This window comes from Micromys minutus (genome assembly GCF_963924665.1).
Source record: "Micromys minutus genome assembly, chromosome: 3".
Lineage (NCBI taxonomy): Eukaryota > Metazoa > Chordata > Mammalia > Rodentia > Muridae > Micromys > Micromys minutus.
In genome coordinates, this window is record NC_137972.1 from 20,978,752 (window position 1) to 21,002,922 (window position 24,171).

At 45.0% G+C, this 24,171-nt stretch overlaps 1 protein-coding gene across 2 annotated transcripts in view; it reads right to left on the reverse strand.

Moving 5' to 3' along the window:
• The window catches only part of ANO2 (anoctamin 2), a gene marked incomplete at both ends in the record, with an annotated part of 305,878 nt that overhangs the window by 184,019 nt on the left and 97,688 nt on the right, over positions 1 to 24,171 (reverse strand). For both annotated transcript variants that reach the window (XM_080913855.1, XM_080913854.1), the window contains 3 exons: positions 13,174 to 13,238; positions 20,662 to 20,703; positions 21,863 to 21,918. In XM_080913855.1, coding sequence (XP_080769981.1) covers positions 13,174 to 13,238; positions 20,662 to 20,703; positions 21,863 to 21,918 — 163 coding nt within the window. The remainder of the gene's footprint in view (positions 1 to 13,173; positions 13,239 to 20,661; positions 20,704 to 21,862; positions 21,919 to 24,171) is intronic.

A 24,171-nucleotide genomic window follows, 5' to 3' on the forward strand; every position in this document is an offset into this window, starting at 1 on the left:
GACTGAAGAAAACAGAAATGGGAGTAGTCAGGAATGGTGGTACTTTAAGATTCTAAAACCTGTGAGTGTTTTATTGATAAGGGTGATCCTCATAAATAAATTCTAGAACTGAGCTCCAATCTCCTGTGTCCTGATCTCAAAATTTAACTCACCTCACTCATAGGCTCTGTCATTGAGTTGGCTCCAGAACTGAGACTCTATCTTAGCAGAACCATCAGACATTAGCTTTAGAAAGATTCCTGTAAATCTCCTTTTCTCACCTTGATTTTAGGTGACAAGAATCTAATTTAGCTTGTCTGAAGAACCACTCTCCACCAATACCACTCTATTAAATCTAAATAGAATCAAGTGGCACTGATGAAAGATCATTTATTTGGAGGTAGCCACAGTAAAGACATGACACTCCCATCTCTTTGCTGTCTCAAGAGGGTTGTGGGGAGTGTTCAGATAGAGTCTCAATATATAGCCCAGAGTAGCATCAAAATTCATAATCCTTGAGCCTCTATCTCAAAAATGCAACCGGATTGCAGGCATATACCATACCGTACATGGTAACAACTTAGCTGTCAGATTTCAGTTCTTTGACAAGATGAGGGATTGGGTCTGGATGGCTTATAATGTTCTTAGACCCAGGATTTTAGGTTCCTATCTCTATGGCTGCATCACCTTAAGCAACCATAACTATTTTGTTTTACTCTAGAGCCTTGCGTAGTCATAGCATGAGACCACTCCCAAATCGTCTCTGAAGGAGAAAGGACATTTAAGAGAAGATTTTCCTCTCCTCAAACGTTCTCCCACTGTGCATCCTGTTAGATATATGAAGCATTACCTCAGTTCTATCTTACTGCCTCCCAGAAGAAAATCCCAGATCTCTAAAGTAAAAACTAAGTTGGTGGTGTCTAGGATATCCTCACACACAAATTCAAATACAAGGATGTACCTGTTTCCTTATGGTCCCAAATCCTCAGCTAGCCACAAGATCCTCAACAGCCTGGCCTCTGTCTGCCTCTCCAGTCAGCTCCCTCAAGGCCCCCCTTGTAGGGTTAATCAGCTTCCAAGATTCCTCCCCCCACCCCCACCTTGTACATAGTGGTGACACCAGGCTTGGGAGTTCAAATTCTGCCTCTACTACCCACAAGCTCTATTGGTGTGCTTCAATTTCCTCATTAAAAAAAAAAAAAAAAAAAAAAAAAAAAAAACTAATGGCATCCTACCCAACAAATGGCAAAAGTTTGGGACAAAGGCTGCTATACCATAACTATATGATATAGCATATCATAAGTGTAAGAATGCAGTTATTCTCATTGCTCTTGTCTATCTGGCTCATCTGTGTCTGCTTCACATCTTAGTTTAAATATCACTTCCATGGAAGGCCATTTCCCAGTAGATTAGACTGTTCCATATCTCTAGAACTGAACATCCTGCGACTCCTGTGAAGTAGCTAGTACTACACACACCTTTAACTCTCTGTTCTCAGTGAGGTCAGAAGCTCCATGTGTTCAAACAGCATAGACTTTCCTGGAACCGTCCAGGTTATCACCTGTTTCCTCAGTGTGATGAACTGAATTGGTGCTCAGTTAATTTCACCTCCTCTGAGGTCCACACTTAGCCGTATGATCTGCCTTATCCAATGAGAAATTAGCAATGCAATTATTATCAACATACATGTCTCAAGACACTGCATTTCTCCCTGGCTGTCCTCAGAACTCTGTGGTTCTTTACAAGAGGAACATGACCAAGTAGTGTTGGTCTCAGCAGAGCATGCAGATCTGTTAAGAGCTACACACAATCTGAAGCCTGGAGTGAAGGCTCACAGCCTCTCACTCTGCACAGAGACTCATGAGAAAATAAAATATCACTGAGTATTGGGGATTGCTAACTCTGGCCTATTACATTAGGCTGCTTTAAGCTGCCTAGACCACTCAATGTCATTATGCAGAAAATGTACTTTCATACACATGAACCTCAGATTAGAAGACAATTGCTCTAATCACCCGAGGCAGGTCTTCAAATCTGGGGTATGCCATCCAGCACTTAAGCTCAGGCAGTAAAATACTGCCTGACACAGAGACAGCATTCAATAAGCCAGCACTGAACTGAACTGAACGGCAGAGATCTTTGCCATAACACTGGGTCTTCATCTCAGCTGGATATGAGAGGTCATACTACGGTGTCTGACCTTCTGTTCTTTCACTGTGGTCGCACAGTGGTGCTCCTGGTGTTTCTATCCAATTTCCAGAGGACTTGACCTATTCACTTAATAAGCTAAGCCTGCAGAGACAGGCTACTTCATCCAAATGGAATATGATCTCCCAGAAGGGGACAAAAGTAGCAAGCAGGAGTGTTAGACAATGTATCTCACTAAGGATAGAGCAAATACAAAGGGGTCACATCCACAGCACAAGGACACTACCTGATGCATGGGATGAAATGTTCAGAAAGTTCAGTATCTCAAACCAGAGCAAGAACATTTTTTGTCTATAGCTGATTCGTATCTCTCTGTGGGCAGCTTACCTTCCTGGCCTAGAGTTGAAGGCTGGATGCATAGATTATCAACCCAAGAGATTGCTACCATCTCATGAGGAGTGTTAGCAGCTAGAAACTATACTGTTTTGCCTACCATTCTCCAAACTTAAATTATAAGTGAATAGTGCAAAACCCCACTCTCTCCCTCCCCACCTACTCCCCTGGACTGCATCCAGTCAAATTTAGATCTCTTGAATGAAACAGTGAAGACAAATACTCAGAGCCCAAGGGTTTCTCCAGGCCATTCTCCAGGCTAAGTGACTAAGGCTGGGTTCCACAGCCCTTTCTAATCTGTTCCAATGATGTGCCAGCAGCAGACATCAGATCTCTGGCAGTCACCCAACTGTCAACATCTCTGAATACCTTTAGATAATCTCAAGAAGTTATTAGGGGACAACAGTTTTCTAGACAAGAGGCATGAAGACTTTTTGTTTTCTTATACACTATTTGCTTTTTGGGGGTCTATGACTTCCAGACTCACAAGATTCTGTGGTTTTTTTTTTTTTTTTTTCCATTTCTAAAACAGAGGCAAGTGTCTGTGCAGAAAGTCTGGGCGTGCTGGGCTAATTAAATTTAGTTATCTTGTGGTTGTTGTTGTTGTAACGTGTGTTCTGCCTATGTTATTCAATGTGTTAAGATGGTTTCTGTTGATGTTGGTTACATACCCATGTGGTGTGGGCGGAGAACTTCACTCTGGGGAATATCATTAGCAGAAGTGGGATGCTCATAGGTTCCAGAGACACTTGGCAAAATAGTGGCTCCCGGGATCAAACAGTTGGGAGGTGTCCATGGTAACACAGCTTGATGCCAGTTTCCTCATTTCTCTCAGGACCAGATCAGTCCCTCAGATCTACCTGAGTTCTCTGACTCCCACAAGGAGAACCACTTTTGCCTTCACATGACCCAGAAGCTTTCAGGGATGATGATGCAACTTTTAGGGAGAGAGAGACCTGCATTCCTAGGAAGATTAGCCTAAGATTCCCCATGAGAGAGAAGAAAGGAAGAGAGGAATGTCCATGGGCCTTCTTATCCTTGCTTGGAGGTTAGGAGGACAGTGAATCCTGAAAGCTGACAGAAATCCTCTGGATGCCACCTCTCCAGATTCCAGAGATACTTCTTTAAAAGCCTCTCTCTGCTTCCCTCTGTGAGATCTAGCCCTCTTTTCCAGCACTGTCTTCAATTTCTCTTCCAGTCATTTCTCCCAGCCCCTGTGATTTCACCTGGTCCCCTCTGTCTGAGCCACTGTTGAGTCTTTTCTTCCCAAGTTATCTGTGTTAGCTCCCAAATTGCAAATCTTCCAAATGATGTATTTTTTCTCTTCTTCATATTTACACCTAATACCTATAACTCACCTATATTACTTCTCTAATCAGCCTTCCCAAGGACAGTTCCTAGGCTCTCTGAAACCTCCAATCACCTTGCCCCAAGCCTGACTTGTTTGGTGTGATTTGCAGTTCTGTGACCTGTACCAGGTGTCTCTTAAGAACTTGTTTTTCATTATCAAATTTCAAGATCCCCATCTCCCCTTTTCTTGGAGGCTTCAATGCTTAGTCTGAAGTTCTACATTCAGAAGACCCCTGACCTTATTAACAAGCATTGGGCCATTTTAAGAAGCGTCTTTGATAGATTATGTTTGTTTTGACATCCCCACCCCCACCATCAACAAAGCAAGCAAAAAGGTTAAAACAGTTCCTTGCAGAAAAGGTACCCTATTACATCACATTTTGAGGCTCTTGGGTTTCATGCTACTTTGACTGAAAAGCAAAGTCATTTCCCCCTCACACACCTTGCACCTTGTAGGGGCCAGGCTCCCTATGAGACCATGGAAGCATCTTAAGTTTATTCCCTGTGCTAACTGGCTTTGGGGGTATAGCTGATGAGCATCTACTAAGACAATGCAGCAGAGCTGAGAGTCTCATAAAGAAGCCACTCTATTGGCCAAAGATGGAATTGACAGCTGACAGCCTGACCTCACAGAGGCAGTCAGATTAAAAGGCGATAAAATATAGACATGAACAACAATCAAAAGCATGACCCCTGAGGTGGCCCTTTGTCCACGCAGAACTTAAAGGGGACTGTGTGCAAAGCCAACCCCTCTGGAAGCAGAGCTAGATGGTAGTCAACAAGCTGTATTTGCAAGTAGATCGCATCATGGTTTTCCTGGGGAGATTGACAGTTGAAGGGATGAACAGGAGGTAGCTAGAGACTCAGTGAGCCTAATATCAGCTGGACAATGCTCGGTAGCACTTCCCACCATATGGGGCAATGGAAAGAACAAGTATCCAGAGTCACGTGGATCTGGATCTGAGACCAGATAAACATTCTCTAAAGCTTTGGAAAGCCCTTATCTCACTGGATTCTTTACACTCATCACAAAATGGAGGCAGTAATGCCCACTGGGCAAAGATGCTACGGGGCACAGAGAACACACGTGTTAAGTGCATATAAAGAGCCATGTAAAAATTCTGCTACTTCCAGGAGTACCATGACCTCTCCTTGGGGCACAGAGAAGCAACAGCTCTGGTTAAACACACGAGGAGCCCTCACCACTGCATTTGTGCAATGTCTCATCTAAATCCTTCATGGTCCTACCACGGGGACAGAGTAGGTGCTATGATGCCACCATAGCTGAGAGATGAGGCTGGAGAGAGACTGGGTTACCCAAATATTACACCAGTTGGAGGAAAGCTTGAGGCAATCAGTGCCTTTGGTTCTTTACCCACTGCTTCCAGACTGGAGAAAATCCAGAGGCTGGACCTTCCGGGTCTGATGAAGACTACTCGATACATATTCAACTTTACAAACAGCAACCTCACTCCTTTCCTTTTATTTTCCCTAGAGTAGGGAGTTGTTAAGTCTATATGCTGTAGATGCTTCTCCAAGTCTCTGGTCTTGGTACTTTGTCTTCTGTGAAATACTTACAGCCTGGTAGTTTTCTTTGGGTGCAATAGCCTAAGTTAGACCTGTGACACGATTAATCAGCCAGTAAAGTGGCCATAACTTGGTTTCTAAATTGTTTACTGAGAATGTCAAAAATCTTTGTTGTTTCCAAACAAGGAGTTCAGACTTTGCTCATGCCCCTGAGCTCATCACCATGAAGGACTATGTGACTCCCCTGGGATATTTTCCATATGCTATCTTTACATAGCCTCCCAGCTACTTTTTCTATGCTTTTCCCAGCCCTCTATCCCTTCTATTTCCCAGAAAGCCCAGAAGCTATCTATAAGCCTGGAGATTTCCCTTTGAACTTGGATTCCTTGGGAGTAGAGCCACGCTTAAACAGTACTCATGGCCACTGAGAATGTTTGGCAGTGCACAGCTTTACCACACCACAGGAACAGAGTGTAGGGCTCTGTCTCTGAGGTTACATGGTCCCCAAGTCCTGAGGGTAAGCATCATGCTGAGGCTCTCAGAAAAGCCAGTATCTTGTGTGTAGAGATGTAGAAAGGCCTCAGGGTGTTTGCTCTTACTTTGATTTTCTTTTAATGGAGGAAAGAATGCCTCGGCTCATGAAAACTGTTGAAGGGACAGTGAAAAATGTTCAGACACATAAAGGGGTGACCTACATAGGAAGAGTATGTTAGCTTTCTGTCACTGTGGCAAAAATATGTGAGACAGTCAACTTAAAAAGAAGAAAGGTTATTTGGGTCCGTGGTTCAAGGTTTCAGCCTGCGGCTGGTTGGTTCTACCATTCTAGGTTCTATAGCAGCACTGTCATCATTAAAGGGGTGTGTGGCAAAGGAAACTTCCCTCTTGGCAGCCAAGAATCAAGGGAACATAAAGGGGCTAGGATCCCAATGTCCTCTTCAAGATCATGGTTGTAGGGGGTGGGCAACTCTCAGAACAATGACATGATGGCCAGACACTAGTCACTATGCTAACTTTTAAATGTTTCGCCTCCTTCTGATAGAACTATGGCTTGTGATAAACGAACTGCATTTTGCATTATGAAATGGACATGTGCCTTTGGGAAACAGAAATTGGATACTATGGTATGGAACTACACTGCAAGGCCTATGTTGCTATTGGGAATCGGTGGGACCAATGGGGAAATGTGTTCCTTCCTCCAATGATGGAGTTAGGTCACAGAAGGAATAAAGTTTGAAGGGCATATTGTAACTTCATCCCCGTTTGACTCTCAGCTGCCACAAGAAAACAGGCCTCCTCCACCACATGCTGCCTCCATGATGTGTTTATATGAATAAGCCCCAGGCAAGTCCACCAGTACCAAGTAATCATGGACAGACAGTTCTGTAACTGTGAGCCAAAAAGAAACTTTCCAACTTTTAAGTTGACCATCTCAGGCATTTTGTCACAACTATGGAAATCTGAGTGATAAGAGAGTATTCTGATTCTGTACAGGAAGCAATACCAAACCAAAAAGGGGGGGGGGGGACATTGCAGAATTTTGGTTCTCTTTTCATAACCTCCTCTAGAGTAACAAGGTGCCCTGAAGCAAGTTTGTCCCTATTAGAAAGAGAAGAAAAAGAAGCCACCTCTGCTGCCTTTGCTATGCATTTTCTAAATACCACAGCAAACAGGACACTCCATTCCTTTCACAACCACTAAAATGTCTGACCTTTAAGCTTTGTTCCACCTCTATGATATCATGATTTTATTGTGCACAAAGACCAAGGAGGCACAAAACAGTCTGCCTTATTTTTTCTAGATAAGACCAGTTAGTTTCCCTGTAGAATAAAACAAGACTTGGATCCCAAAGACAGGGAGCTGCTGATCTAGATAGCTTCTTCTCCATCTGCCTATGGAACTCTGGATCAAAATGGGAACTGTAAGTAGCCTGTTTGGACCTTACAACCCAACATCTGGACCATGTGGCTGATGCTACCAGAAGGGTCAAAGTTGGGTCCCAAACAGGAGCTACCATCTATGGAAGGCTACTGTGAAGCAAAGACCTCTGTCCTTACAAGTCTTGGGCTGAAGCCTTCGCAGAAGCTGCAAATGTTGTATCTCAACTCTTGTGTCTGTTGGCCATCCACTAGGCCAGCAGAAGCCTACTCTCTGAAAGTGTACAAACTGGAACCAGCTTGTGATCCATGGAGAAAGGGAGAGAAAGCCGACTGCAACTGAGACTTTTTATGGTTGAATTTAGCCAGCACCCTGATCTACCAGACAGACCAAAATGTATGACATGGGTCCTTCTGGTCCTTCTTGACTATGTTACTGTGCCCAGCAGCTGCCTGCTTTTCTCTGCTTCATCCTCCTTCAAGCCCTCGATGGCAGAATGTCTATGTAATCTTCTCCAGAATCATGAGGTTCAATGCCTTTCTAGGTGCAAAATATTTCTCAGTTAAATATAATCCTCTGGCACTAAGACCGATGCATGGGGCTTGTCGTCACCATACTTAGTTTTCTCTGGAACCAGCCTTCCCTTCCTCCTAAGCCTGGACTCCCTGCTAACTCACAGAGCTGAGCAAGGGACAAGAGACAGACAGATACAGATGAGGTCTCTAAGTCAATCTAATCAAGGGTAATAATATATCTGTCTTTGTATCAGTGTGATTTCCAGCAGTAATTTCAAGCTAAATAATGTGTCTTATAGGGCAGTGTGGGCTGGCAGTAGGGATACAGACCTCAACACCAGTCCTTCAGAAATCAACAACGGTAATGCTGTGCCCGCCTCTTCCAGGAAGTCTTCCCTTACTCTGCTAGGAGCACTCATCCCCTTCCATGCTGCAATGTACTATTAAGCATGTTTGCTATTATGGTCTTGACCTGCCTCCCTCCACTTGTTCATCCATCTCCCTATGTAATGGCCAGATCCTGAAAGCCACAGCCTTTACTTTAACTGTTATACATTCCCGTAAAGCTGAGCAAAGATACTTGTTCATTCTAAGCATCAGTAAATGTGTATTGCATTAAGATGAATGGCCTTTCTACAACCCAGGTACAAGTTGAGGAGAAGGCGTCGGGACTCAGGAAACAATGAATCCTGAGTCGATCAACATAATTTTCCTGAATTTCTCCTCCCAACCAGCTGTGAACTTTCCCAAACCTGGCTTGCCCTGCTGGGAAACTTCCTGAAAAAGGATATGGCCAACACTGTCACCCTACTGGAAGGAATTTGATGGTGATGATGATGGTAGTACTGGTGGTAATGATGATGATGGTGGTGAATATGATGATGGTGATAGCAGCGGGAGGTGCCACAGTACACATACGGAGGTCAGAGACACCTCTTATAAAAGTTGGTTCTCTCTTTCTACCTTTATGTGAGCTCCAGGGATGGAACCTGGTTGCTAGGCTTGCATGGTAGGCCTGTTTATCTGTTGATGCATCCTCCCAGCTCCTCCAGAACATATCTGAATGGGCTACATTTTAAGAGAGGAAAACCGGGGCAAAGCTACAGAGAATAGATTGGATTCCATAGTATGCTGTGGACATTCCCTTAAAATACAAGGCAGGAACAATGACTAAGCCTGGAAGAAGGAGGTGGGAAAGCCTGCTCCTGTGAGCCCAGGGTTCTGCCAGGTCTAGGGTTTAAAAGTTGTGGAGCAAGGTAGCAAGATAGGAAATATGGCCTCCCAAAGTCTCTAGATGTTGCTTCCCCATATATTGAGATCATTGTAGAAACTATTCCTCATCTCAATGCTTTGGTCCTGATTCTGAGTTTAGATGCAGGAAGCCTTGCCCAGGAGGATGTTGTTCCTGGAGATAGGAATGAGTAAGGGTTGTGTCTTCTTCAGGATTTTATTAGGAGACACAGCTGTTGGGCATAGTGAATCCCCTCTTATATCAGCCACTCAATGAGCAACCTATCCAAAATCAACAGGTTATAATCTTCTGAACCTTCTTGTATTGTCAAACTACACAATGGCAGATAGACACACACACACACACACACACACACACACACACACACACACGACATCAGTTTTATCAAAGTACAGTTAAGAGTAGACTCTAATTCAGAAGATATTTAAAGGTTTGCCTGAGACTTATCAAAACCTCACATTGAAGAAAATCAGCTATGAACATATATCAGTATTTGTGAAAAGATAAGTCTTGACTCTGGCTCAAATCTGTTCAAGAGTAAAAGGCCCCATGTCTCCCAAGCACCCTAAAAAACAAAGGTTATCTTGTCTCCATCCTAACATCGAAGCTTGAAGCAGAGCAGTGGGGGCAGAAGCCTGCTCTTCTATCTGTGAATATACGCTTCTGCCCCCTAAGGGAGCTCAAGCACCACGCATTCCATCTCAGGCCTCAATCCTCTATATTCTTGGTCATGAGTTGTTTCTACTAAGGCACAATAGCTATTGATTAGACATTCCCAGAGAGATCATCTAGGTTGAACTGCACCCATACACGTGAGTCCCTGGCAGGTGGCTAGAAAACATTGCAGAAAGTTCTTGCAAGTGTACACATTCGTGCATGGCCTTCAGATCCCAAGGATTCTGGGACAAATGTAAGATCCATGGTGGAGAGCTCTACTGGGATGGTGTACTGGCTGGTTTTGTGTCAACTTGACACAAGCTGGAGTTATCACAGAGAAAGAAGCCTCAGTTGAGGAAATGCCTCCATGAGATCCAACTGTAAGTCATTTTCTCAACTAGTGGTCAAGGTGGGAGGGCCCAGCTCATTGTGGACGATGCCATCCCTGGGCTTGTAGACCTGGGTTCTATAAGAAAGCAGGCTGAGCAAGCCAGGGGAAGCAAGCCAGTAAGAAACATCCCTCCATGGCCTCTGCATCAGCTCCTACTTCCTGACCTGCGTGCGTTCCAGTCCTGACTTCCTCTTGTGATGAACAGTGATATGGAAGTGTAAGTTGAATGAACCCTTTTCTCCCCAACTTGTTTTTTTGGTCATGATGATTTGTGCAGGAATAGAAACCCTGACTAAGACAGCTGGAGAGTTCATCTATGGTCTCACAGTGCAGCCTGCTGGGCACCAGTGATGTACAATTTATGGAGACAAGGCTGAAGGGTATTGGCATGAGAATGAGCATGTTGTCTTCTCTCTATGATACTCAATTTCCTTTAAAGGACCACCCCCCACCAAGCCTCAAGAATAGACTCCAAGGCCTATAACGGTAAACAACTAGTCTTGACTCTTTCAACATGCAGCACAAGTGCACATACAAATGTTCTAGAATGTACCAACCCGATGTCTACATTTTCATCCATCTTTCAAGCTACACATGAGTGCAGCTTCTTCACGAAGTAGGAAGAGGCAGCACACCACATGTTAGTAAATAACAACCACACAAAATGAGTGTGGAGCCCATGACTCAGAGCAGGGAGCCACCAGCTTAGTCTCTGCCAAGTCCTGCCCCCCCCCCCATGGTGGCAGAAGAGATGAAAAATAAGAAACAGGAAAAAGGTACCTTTAAGATGAACAAATAGGAAGACTGGGAATGGTGGGACACACCTGTAATCATTTGAGAGGCAGAGGCAAGCAGATCTTTGATTTCAAGACAAACCTGATCTACAAAGAGAGTTCCAGGACACCTGGGGCTGCATAGAACACCTTGTCTTGAAAAACCAGAAGGAAAGGAGGAGGCAGGGAGAGGAAAGAGAAGGAGGGAGAGGAGGAAGGGAGGGGTGGAGGAAGAGAGGGGAAGATGGAATGAAGAGAAAGGCACAGAGATAACAGAAGTCCTCAGGTTCTGTGGTTGGAGAGAGGCAGCAGAGGCTTCTGGAAATCAGATAAATTAAGACAAGGCCATTTGAGAAGAGTGTGGAGTGGAGGGTTCATCGTGGGATTCACTGAGGGAAAAGGGCTGTTTCCCATATGTTTCACCTTAGTTTTCTCTTTATGAGCTCACTGGGTAACTGTTTATGGTCCCTTGAGGGCCTGGCCCTTCCTTCTCCCCAACACCTTTTCTGATGGCAACCTTTCTCTTTCCAGCATTTTTCTGAGATGTGATGTTCTCAGGCCACTGGGTACACAATTGCCTGCCTACCCACACACACACACACACACACACACACACACACTACGAAGAGTTTATCTGACCTTCCCAGGGTCTCTAGGCTCTCTCAGCCTTCCTCCCTTCCCAAGCAAGGCTGCCTATCCTATGGACAGCCTCCAACTCTACTCCTATTCCCAGTGTCCAAGCTGAGCTGAGCTCTCCAAATCTGCCAGCTCAGAAACAGGGATCTGCCCCAAAGGCAATTTGTCCCATGCAGATGAGGGCCTTTGGTAGCCAAACCTCAGTGCATATTGGAGTCATTTCCCACATAAATAGCAGGCAAATCACCTGAGGTCTCTAGGGATGGGAGGTAGACAGGGCTTTCTGGAAGGGAGAATTTTTGTTTTTTACTCGTAGTTTTAAAAACAAACGGGTAGTTAGACAAAACAGGCGACAGAGGTGGGTGGCCACTTGAAATGCCAAAAGAAAGAGATCAAAGCCTACTCCAAATGGAGGAAGCAGACTCCATGTGGCCCCAGGGACAGTCTAGGTGGCCCATGCTATGCAAAGGTGGCCAGGAAATGGAGCTGCTGGGTGATGAGCCTTAGTCACAGACACTCCAACCCTTGCTCCCAGGCCCAAGCACTTTAGTTAAAGGGTTTCAGCTAGAAGGAACACCCTGCTTCCCCCAATTCACACATCACAGTACAAGGGGGTGAACTTGCCTAGACTCTCCTACCTTCCCCCGACACTGCTTTCTCTTCCTCAAGCTGGATTTCACCCCACAGACTCAATCCTTTGGCGGATGCCCCTTTCCCAAACCAAGGCATTGAACCAGGAACATCCTCTGAGTTTGTAACCTTGCTAATTAGATCATTAAAACTGCCGCAGGGACTCATGTGGTGGGGAGGCCATTATGTTGGTTTGTAATCTGCAGCCTTCCAATTTTTCCAAATGATTGCATCTTCTACCAAGTTAGAGCGTAGATTCCCCCAGTTCAGCCTCTCCCAAACTTGAAATCCAAGGAAGAAAAAAAATGTCTAGTAACATTTGTACCTACAACTGGCCCACAACCCCTCAGCTTCCCAATGCTGTTTTCTGTCTCTCTAAATTATAGGAATCTAGAATCCAGGCTCTTTAACCACTGTAAGCTAGTCAGAATGACTGCTTTCTAGTCAGTTCTCTAAAGGAACATTCATCAAAGCTTTATAAAAAGTTTCAGAAATTTCCAGGGTGCCTAATAAAGAAGAGATCCCAGGACCCCAGCCTTTCTATAAGTCAGAAAGGCTATGGAGAGACCTCAGTCTCTACCAAGACCATCAGATTATCCTTTGTATGAGTTACCACAGCTTTCCTTCCCCTGCACAGGAGTGTGTCCATTCGTGCACCACCCAAGATTCTGTGCCATCCAGGTCCTTCCCTCGAAGGAACAAGGGAGACAGTTCTCTTTTATACCCAAAGAGCTGGCAGGGAAATTGAGACCATGATGTTTATCTAATGGTGAAAGTCTTAGCATATCAACCTGTGTTGTCCCTTCTCATTCCCCAGCATTCCCTGTATCACTTCCTCAATCATAAGACACAGAACAAGAGCATACAAACTAGGAAGAATAGGACCTCTACATACACAGCTGACTGCCAGGGACTAAGAGGGTTAACAGTGTATTGGTTAGGGTTTGCATCTCCCTCTCCCTCTCCCTTCCTCCCTTCCTCCCTCCCTCCCCCCCTCTCTCTAACACACACACGCACACACACACACACACACACACACACACTCACCTGATGAGATCAATGGGTTGAAATTTGTAAAACACTCCATAGCGTGCCCATTCCTGATACAGCAGCTAAGCAAGAGAAATGGGAGAGCAAATTAGCGGCGAGACAGGCGACTGTTCTTGACTTGTCCAATGTAAAGTCAACATGTTACCCCTAAAGCCCAGCGCCTAGAAGTCTCCTCATGTCCACATAAGTATATCCAAAGGCCGAAGGCTATAGGAAACTCCGCCTCCTTCCCTAAATAATAGAAACCATCAATGCACATCTAGAAATAACCAGGTACCTGATAAGCATCACCTCTATCCCTTGTCTTGTCTAGTGCAGCACATGAGCCCTGACACTCACTGTTCAACCCATTTAACAAGTATTCACTGAATGCCTCCTATATTCCAGGCACTGTTCCAGACCCTGGGTGCTGCAATGAAATACATTAAAATCACTGTTGCCATGGTGCTCAGACCTGATGTGAGCAGACAACTATAAATATATAATGTTCATAAATTCCATTAAAATAAATCAAGATAAGGATGATACGGCGTGGGGTAGGATGTTGTTTTCGATAAGATGGACAGACAGTGCCTCTCTGAGGAGGAAGCATCTGAGCTCAGACCAAAGAGGAATGGAGAGAACACTCACACTCCCTGTGCAGAGGCCCTGAGGTGAGTTTCCATGGAATAATTTAAGACAGCAGAGGAGGCTGTGTGATCGGGACAGTAAACACAGGGCAATTCAGAGGAGGTGACTGCTGCAGAAGGTACCGTGTGTGGTGCTAGAAACTGTCATGATAAGTCTGGATTTTCAAATAAGCTCTTGGGAGACTTGCTGCTAAGGGGATTGCACAGGGTTCATCCTGACTGTTAACCTGGAGAAAAGACTGAGTGGGTGGGGAAACGGGTGGCTACTGTTGGAATGGTCCAGGGGAGAGATGATGGCTACACTCATAGGGGTGATGGGAGACATTTGATGTTACAACTGATTCTCAACTGAATGAGATGAAGTTGATCTAGGCACTTGAATAACTGATGTGTTTACTTCAAGGGGGCGGGGGCAATGGAAAAGAACAGGGATAGAGAGGCAGAACCAAGGTTTTACTTTAGGATATGTTTATCTGAGATGCTTTCTGGCCATCCATATAGATGCTGAATCATCAGCCAAGTATAAAAATCTGCGTGCTAAGGACAGTTTGAGCTGGAGAAGCAAAATTGCTAGTTATCAGAGAAGAGGTCTTCCTCAAGGTCATCACATTCCCCCCCCCCAAAAAGGTAGATCTGCACACACTCAGTATTAAAGGACCAGGAGACACTGAAGAAACATCCAACAAAGAGGTGAGGAAGAAGAGTGAGGTATATTGCTGAGAGAAGAAAGTCTCCCAAAGAAATGGGGCCACTGAAATCTACAAATTGGAGGTCACTAATTACCTTCATTGAAGAGGTTTGGGGCTAGAAGTAGTAGCTAAATCTGAGTGAACCCCTAAAAAGGGTTTGGGGAGGAAACAGTACACAACACTGCAGGCCACAATGCCATTAGGTGGTGTGGAGTAACTCTGGCCAAAGCAAGCCACACCTAACAGTTCAGTTTCAAATTCCTGGCTATCTATCAGTCGTCTATCAGTAAATCTGGTAATTTGGTAATGGACAAACATTAGACCTCACACAGACAGCCATGTTGGCTAGATACTGCTTGATCAGATAATAAGTCTAGAATTACCTGACAAAGCCATCACTGATTTGTTGTGGGTTTTATGCTCGTTACATATCAGAGAGGATCCCCAAGGAATTCTTCCATGTAGGACCTGTACTCTAGGGAGTCCTTGCCTGTGAAACACCCACCTAACAGCAAGCCCTTCCCTCTCACCTATGATCTTTTAAAGAGCTGCTACTAAAGCTGAAATCAGAACCAGCCTTCCTACTTAATGGCTACAGAATGTTATCGTCATAACATCTCCCAAACACTGTAAAATATAGCCAGAAACCACGCAGGGCGATGGAACAAGGTATTCACCAGCAGTTACTGTTTGCAAAGGGGGAGGAGACCTAGACATGGAGATGCCTTCAAGGATGCATGAAAGCTGAGGAAGAGATCTAAGCTCCTCGGCTCTGAGTGCTCATTCCAAAGTGGCAGTCTCCAGCTTCACTCCTGCTACTATGAATGCATTTCTTCCTCTCCATATCTTTGGTGGGTCTACTTCTCTGAACTCCCAAGAGCAAAGTCCGAGCTCCCAGGACCCTGTTGTTATAGAGACGCCACTTCCGTCCCCAAAGGAGGCTGGCTTGCGTCAGAAGGCAGGATGAATTGAGCTCCATTGTGTCTAATTGTGCTACAACTGCCCATCTCATAGGCTCTGACCTTCAGGGAAAATACCAACCTAAGTCATGTGTCCAGCTCAAACCTGAGGATACAGTTTTGTTACTTGTCTCACAGGGAAAAGCTAAAAATGCTCCACAAAGCCAGTATGGCCCCAGTGGGCTCAAGACCACACAGACAGGCCACATCAGAGCCCCACTGCTGATGGGATCCTGGTCCTGTCATCAGACATTTCCAAAGTCCCCATCTCAGGGTAGTACCCTCCACTCACAGGTGATTACACCCGTAGCTAGAGCCACTCAAGCTGCCTGAACTTGGTAGAGAGGGTGGGACAGATGCTGAGCTAAGCATCATTCCAGCATCAACTAACTCTACAGCATGGACCTTGGCTGCCCATATATACTCCAATTGCCTGCAAGGGAGACAGAAAAGGAAGAGGAGGTTGCTACTGATTCCCTCCCCCCCAAGAATTTCATTCAGAGAGAGAGAGAGAGAGAGAGAGAGAGAGAGAGAGAGAGAGAGAGAGAGAGATGAATCATGACAACTTGCAGGTTCCATGGTCCCCAAAGGAGACATACCCTGTAGTCTCAGCCCCATGACAGTGAGAATGCTGTTAGCAAAGGGCAGGCAGATAGCCATGGTGAGCTGTATCTGCTTCTTTAAGCATGCAGAGCCTAGAACCATCTGATGTAGCTCTTAATATATTTTCTCACTTAACCCTATACCATATTCTCTCTCTACCAACGGGTAAAGCCTGCAAATAAATCAGGGAGAGGCTGCAGCTCCTTACCAATGGATGGAACCTTCTGCCATGTTCTCAAAGGAGATTTGGGCACAAGTGTCTGACCCTTTGTGACAGATCAAAGCTCATAAACAGCACACTCAGCTCCCCCCACCAAAGGGGGTTCATGTCTGACAGTAAGCCTCTGATGTAACTGTTTCATAAGGCTATAAACAACTCAGGTGCTACAACCCTCTGTGATGCTCCAGAATTGCCATTCTGGGACTCATGGCCTACTCTGAAGCTGCAGGGTTCTCAGTAACTAGCCAGATCCACCCAAGATGGGCAGAAAGTTGCCAACTGCAGATGCCTCAGAGGCAATAGTGGAACAGGATGCAGAGTAGATGAGACTAGCTTCTATTCACAGATACTCAGCAGCCTTTTGGAACATCTGGCAACTATCTGGGATAGTTCTTCTCCTATGGCAATATGCAAGCCGCATAGCCTGACAGTTAATCTTCAAGTAGGTGTCCCGAGTGAAAGTGCCACTCTGGTATAATATAAGGACACTCTCGAAATGCAGAGCTGGCTCCCTTCACTCCTATTGAGTGACCCATTGACCTATTTACTATCTGCTACAGGAGGCCTACTTGAAAAGGCAGAAAACCCAGAACCAAAGGGTTTCCAAAACACTGAAGAAAATCTGCAATCCAGTATTGCCCCAATGATCCTCCCCCTCTACAAAGGTGAAAGGCCACAGGGAAGCCAGGCTGCCCTCAGAAGATGGTGGCGGTCATTTCTCCTGGATCCTCTGGGAAAGGAGATAGCTCTGGCAAATGTGAAAAGGGGCTCATGGCTGGAAGCTGGAGGGACCTGTGTGCCCCCAGTTCCTGCCGCCCTGGCTTCTAGGAAGGCAGGAAATCCCTGTACTCTAGAGACAAGAAATCTCTTAACTACCCTCCTTGAGGGGAGAGAGACTGCCAGCCCCTACCTGGGCCTGAGTCACCATCTCTGAAATTGCACCAGGCAAGCTGGAGAGGGAGGAGCTCAGCATTCTCCAGGGCCTCTATGGTCCTCTGCAGTTGGCCTGACAGGAGCTGAGCCCTGGGGAGATCGTGGGAACAGCCATGAATTATAAAGAATGGATGGAGGATGTATTTAGGGCAGGGTAGCATCTTGGGATTCAGTTTCAAACCAGCCTCAAGGGCCCCCAGAGAATCCATCCCACTCAAAAACACTCTGTCCTCCAACCACTGAGATCCTCCCCACAGTCACCTCAGAATTCACAAAACCAGGGGAGGCCTTGAATGTATCCAGAGAACCTCATTCGTTCTTCCAAAGTTCACAGCTTCTTAAACAGTGGGCCAGGACCCCACGTGGAGTGGGCTCATGTAACTAAATGTGAGGTTATGAAAAATGTGGCAAAGGCAAAAGTCTCACAGCAGAACTCAAATGTGTCATGGACATGAGGCGTTTCTGGAGGCGCGCACTGGCGTTGCACGGAACTACTTCACTGTAGCCTCGATTCTAAACAATGAATGTGCTTTGCACCATGAATGCCTTTGAACTGTACACCACCCCACCAAGAAATGCTTCCCCAAACCCCTCCGCTTGACTGGAGTCTTCTATGTGTTATAAATTGTAGCGGTTTGCTGTACACAAAGTTTTATGCCCTATTTAGAAACAGAGCAAATTTATTATGGAAAACAAAGTATTTCCTTGCCATCATTCCTAGGTGTCTATAATTATCAGATTAGTCTATCTTCAGACTGTGTTCTGCTAGAATGTTTGGGGTTTTTTTTTTAATTGCAGTTTGAGTTTCTGGATTTTATTTCTTTTTTTAATAAATCATGAAATTAGAAATTTGGTTTGGGATTAGGATAGAATTTTTAACTAGTTTGGAGACTGTCCTAAACCGACCTCTGCCATTTTACACTATTTATTCATACATGATGGTTCTATCAGCACTCCAGTGATTAAATCAATATATCAATCGACCCTGAGAAATTCAAAGGATTCTCTATGTCCTCAGTATCAATATTCATCCAACACTTCACATTTTGAGCAAAAATAAATAGAAACATTCATCCTGTTAGCATACGAATGTGCTTTTGTCTTTAACAAATAGTATTCTTTCTCCTGTCGGTCAAGCTCCATCTGCCCCAGCCTCCAGCCACCATTGCCTGAGAAAAGTCTTAAGTACTCCCAGGTGATTTATTCTAAATAGACAAATGGTTTTCTAAATTTTGCATACCAAGAGTTACGGTACTCGGAAGCATAATTGTTCTCTCGTATTACTTCTGAAGATGACAAAAGTAATCTCATTAGAAATTTTCAAATACATTAATGAGGTGATCAAAATAAAAGCTTCCAAGTGTTCCCCGAATTGTGATAATATCAAAGTATATACCAAAGAACTGGTTAAAAATAAATGTGTTTTATTATGAATAAATGTTGACTGATATTCCTGTCGTATGTACCTGTATACCCCCAATTAATGTAAAATTTTCTAAAGTAAAAATGGATTGAGAGTCAAGTTGAAGCCTTTCTCTAGGCTGTACAGTAGGCACCCCAACATATCACCACAGCCATGGAGCAAGAGGCCCTCTTAGTGGAACTTGTACCAATATGCCCAAAGACCTCTAACAGTGGTCTGCTTACCACCATTTTAGTCATGACCCCATGATCATCTATAGACATTTAACCGGTCTCCTGTATAGTTATTAGCTTTCTATTTTGAGTGAACAGAGGGGGAAAAGACATTTATTCTCCATCAGGGCTTCTCCTATCTCATAGCATGGCAAACTTCTCTTTTCTACCCATGGCCCAGGCAGAGAAAGGTAAAGGCACCAGGCCTGGCCAGCAAACCTAGGTGAAAGCCACACAAATGGAACCTCTCATCTTTAGGGACACTTGTTCACCTGTGTGGACCAGCATGCCATCAGCTCTGGGAGTTGCCTAGCAAAATACAACTCTGCTCAATAAGCCTCTCACTGAACTTCGTTCCCAGTGCCAGCAGGAGGAGGTGCTAACATCCTAATAGCAGCCTGAGCACAGGCTAATATATTTATAATAATAATATTATGGTAGCAACACAATATTACTCCAGAAATGAATACACATATATCTTGGGCAAGCTGCAATTAGTTTCTTTCTCTCTAGTAGCACGAAAAGCAGAGGGCAGTCTGGATTGCCCTGAGTTAACTTTGGATCCCTTGGCTCTGTGATACTCCCAGATGGGCTGAGGTCCTCACCACCCAGCAGGCGCTTTCTTGGACAGGCAATGGATAGTGATGGCCATTTAAAGGGAAGAGACATGAAGTCAGAATATAGGAGGACAGAAAACAGTCAGTTGAGAGAGGTGAGGATGGGGGAGAAATGCTTCCTCCTTTTCCTTTAAATGTGATGAGGGACTTTTCAGGAAATTAAACACCGAAGCTATTAGCATCAGATAGGAAACAGATGAGGTTGAGACATTGCAATCCTACAGCAGATTCCCCAGGCAGGCAGAGCGGGGACATGTGTAAGCAATCACTGCAGTATTTCTGGAAAAGACCTTTTATGTTTTTAATACTTAACACTTCATAACAGGGACTAATAGGCAGGATAAAAAGAAGGCAGCTCAAAAGGCAACTTGGGGCATGAGTGGTTTTCCAGACAACAGAACTGGGGGGAGGGAATCTCTTGAGCTTCGATTCCTAGTCCCTCCTTCTCCCTCCCACCCAACTTTATACACTAGAGCTGCCAGAGGCTGGGCAACAGGGTGACATGAGCAACAGCCAGCAGACCGAAGGGCTGAAGCCATCCTTTACTTAATACACTCAATGGCCATGTAGTCTCAGGGTACCAGCCAACAAAACAAACAGCTCTTCTTGGTAAAGAATCGTCTGGTCAGGCGCTGTGGCCACCACTGGAGGGGTCCCTCTAAAGGAAGCATCATCCCTTCCCAGCCTCCTGCACTAGGCATCCTTCTCCAGCCTCCTTCGCCCTCAGCACTCTCCTTTGTCATTCGGAAGTGGCTTTATTCTACTTGCACACCTGCCTATAGGACAGGAACCTGTTACAAAGATGACCCAGTGGAATCCATAATGGACACCCATGGATAATAATGCTTTCTCTCTCTCTCTCTCTCTCTCTCTCTCTCTCTCTCTCTCTCTCTCTCTCTCTCTCTCTCTCTCTCTCTCTCTCTCTCTCTTTTGGTCAGAGACACTTTATAGGCAAGTGCCTCCCATGGGGCAGTGTAACCTCGGGTAATGCGTTAAGTCTCTGCCTGTGTTCACACCCATGCATGAGGGAAGGCAGAAAGTTTCTCTTAGTTGGTGCCCTCCTGTCTTTAAAGGGTGGGGTTTGTGATGGGAAAACTGTTAAGATTAGATATGTAAACGGAACACTTTTGACACCTTTGCTCCCCATCTAGCCAAGCTTTTACACACCCAAGGTCCTCAGCGAGGACAATGGAGGCTTACCTTTCTGTCATTCATGTCATCCCCTGGGCTGTCATATTCACCCTGTAGGAGAAAGGGGACACCAGATAAAGCCAATGGAATCATCAAGAACAGATGTCATATGAGAAAGAATTTTCTTTTTCTTTTTTCCTTTTCTAATGTCATCTCTTTCAATTCTATCTAAGAAAAATCAGAAACATGGCATGGTTAGGAGCTGGTGTATGATTTCTTGATAGTGTTTAATTAGGATAGCTTTTCACACAAGATGACCCCCCTCCTTGTGCTCTACCAATGAGCCCAAGTTACTACTCTCAGCCCATGCAATGGTGGGGTGTGGGCCTATAAATGGGTTGGAACATGAAATAAAATTCACCCCGTGCCATGACACCCTGTTAGGCTTAGCTTTACATTCTCCACAGCAAAGATGTCAGAAATGGGAAGGCTCTCATCTAAGAAATCCCTCTTGGTCAGACTCATGTAGCTACATTCGTGACGGACTTGGACAGTACTGAAGCTGAGAGGTATTTAGCTGAAGGGCTGCTTAAGTTCTTCACAAGTTATCTTGAAATATTAGGGCATTGCATCTTGGGAGGACCATTACTCTCAGCCGAGGAGTACTTCCAGGCTGTGTATCACCCACACCAAGGAGGTTTCTTCCATGGCTATCCACCTGCCTTCACTGACAACCCAGCCACTGGTACTTTTAATCAACTGTACGCTACATCTATATTTTCACAGTTTTGCCAAACACAAAGACAAGGTGTCAAGGGAAGCTCAGATGAAAACCAAGGCATGCTTCATGCGATCTGTAAAAATGCCTAGAAAGACAGTCTGAGACCTTTGGCAAAAAATGAACCAGGTGCTATCCTCAGCAATGAGAAGTTCCAGGGTTGGCAAAGGTGTTTTAATCTCAGGGTTCACTCCTGCCATCTTTTGCCAAATCTTCACCCACCCCCAAGGCCCGGGGCTCCAACTCTCGAAAGAGTTGAGAGAACACACTGATGAAAAGGTACTTACAGGCAGGCATGGCTCACTCTGTAACCCTGGCTCCCAGAAGCTGAGGTAGGAGGTCATGTGTTTGAGGCAAGCCTGGGTCATAGAATGAGACCCTGCATCATGAAGAGAAAGAAGGAAGGAAGGGAGGAAAAAAAAGGGGAGAGAGGAGGTGGAGGGAGAAAGGGAAAAGCATGGAGTGGGGAGGAGAAATGAAGAGAGTACTTACATCATGAAGCGGGTAGGCAGCCTCGTAGATATTGTTTGCTATTAGAGAGTTAATACCTGCAAAATAAAGAACAGTGGCTCTGAAGTGGGGTCCTCTCAGCCTGCATTTTGATAAATAGTAAACCCTCATGTGTCTCATGGCTGTGTGCTATGAGAACCATTGCATTCTCCGCTGTCTCTCCACTCTGCCTCTTCCTCAAGTTTTAGTTCTTAGTAGAAGGGAAAATGCTGTCCATTTCTCAAACCCCAGTGATATGTTCATACTCAGTTTGCTGTGAGAACCTTCGCATTCCTCCTACCCTTGCCTTCTGATTCCAGCCCAGGAAACCCTCTGCACCGCACGGCCACATGCATCGTTTAGGTTCCCCCATGTTCCATGTCAGCAGAGATGTGTTCTGATGGATAACTTTGGCCTTGCCAAATTAATGTCGGTGTCAATGTCCTGTCTTACCTCCCTGTCTCTTCACAAGACTACATCATTCTGGTGACTGGCCTGCCTTCCTAGACTGTACAAGCCCTGGGGTTTGAGATTCCAACACAGAACTGCTTAAAATAAGGTCTGGGGAACCTCGGGAGACCTCTGACTCTCCCATAGCTCCTACACTTCAGAATGGTCATGGGTGGTGAGGTTGAGAGCATCTTCCAATGCCACTGGCATAATTTGCCCTTTGCCCTTACTCTCTCATGGATATGTGAAGGGGGTTTGTGCATATCGTGACTTCATCCCCTTGGCTGATGGAATATATGCTTATGACTTCTTTTTTCTCTATATTTTTCTCAGGTTTTCACTCTAGCACAATAAAACCAGCTCAATAAAAGTCACCTAAATAAAATCTCTCTAGTGACCCCAATAACTTTTTTTAACATTTATTTCTTGAGATAATAATATAATTAGATCATTTCCCCCTTTCTTCTCTACGATATGTCCTTCCTTGCTCTTTCAAATTTATGGCCTCTTTATTAGCTGTCGTTACATGTGTATATGTATATTCCTAAATATCACCTGCTCGGTCTGTATAATGTTAATCATGTGTATGTTTTCAGGGATGACTAGTTGGTATTGGTTAACCAGTTGGTGTGCTCTTCCCTGGTGAAGACTCTTGTTTCATGCTCCTGCATTCCTTAGTTGCCTAGAGCTCTTTGTGCAGAGTTGAGGGTTCATGTGCTTTTCCCCATGTCTCTTGCTGTTATCTTTGTTCAGTTCATATTTAGGTAGTCATGTTGGTGAGACTTTATAGGTGTCTGTTCTGACAGGACTAGGAGACACACTGTAATAATAAACTCCAACAATTTTCACAGGAAAAAAGATGCTCTGAGACTGAAAGCAAAAAAAAAAAAAAAAAAAAAAAAAAAAAATTTAAATGAAAGCCTCACAGGGCTATTCACTGTTTAATCCTAACGGTCCTTCTTGTTAATGGCTCTGTATCCGAAATAAGGCTAGGACACAGGTCTAGGCATCAACTCATCAAAACTCACCACTTTCTACCTCATATGTCCAGCCACAGCCACACGTTAGGACACCAAAGTGGATCTCAAACATTCCTCTCTCTTCCCTAACAGTCCCTAATTCTTAAGCCTTGCCAAGACTCACCACTGTTCTAGCATACCACATACATCATACCCATCGGTTTCCTTAGATGCTTGGCAGACATAGCGACCTCCAGGGATTTGAAAGCTGCGTGTACACGGAGGTGCCTTCAAGAGCTAGCAGGACTCTTCCAATTTTAAGTTTCTTCTTTGGGATTAAGGTAAAACATGAGAAATAGCTTTGGGGGTCGGGAGGGGCAGAGAGGGGGAAGTGCAGGTGGGGGAGGGAGTGCCAGGGGTGGACAAGCTACAGATTTATTTTAACTCAGAAGGGTACAGTTTAAGTCAGAGCATCATTAATCAGTTCAAGGGCACTAACCACAGCAATATAAAGCCACCCCACAGTAATTAAAGGGAGGAGAACCAAGTTGGGGCAGCAGGGGTGAGGGGGTATTTTCAAGCTATGAAAGTGCTGTCAACATGGATAGAAGCCGAAGTATCACAGGCTGATAGGGCCTCCAACATGATCGCTTCCCAAGAATTACCTCACTCACACCCCACTGTTGCCATGACAGCTGTAATAGCCTCCAAGACAGTCCCAACACTTCATGGAAAAACAAACAGGTGTTTCACCTTTCTTGGCTGAAACATCAGACAGATGATCTGAGTACAAATGGAATGTCCTCGAAAGAACTCAGTTCACTGGGTGCTAAGCTGTCTGCCCACTTCCATCTCAAACCTACACACTGCTCCACCTACAGCCGGCAGCCCAACCCTTCCAGG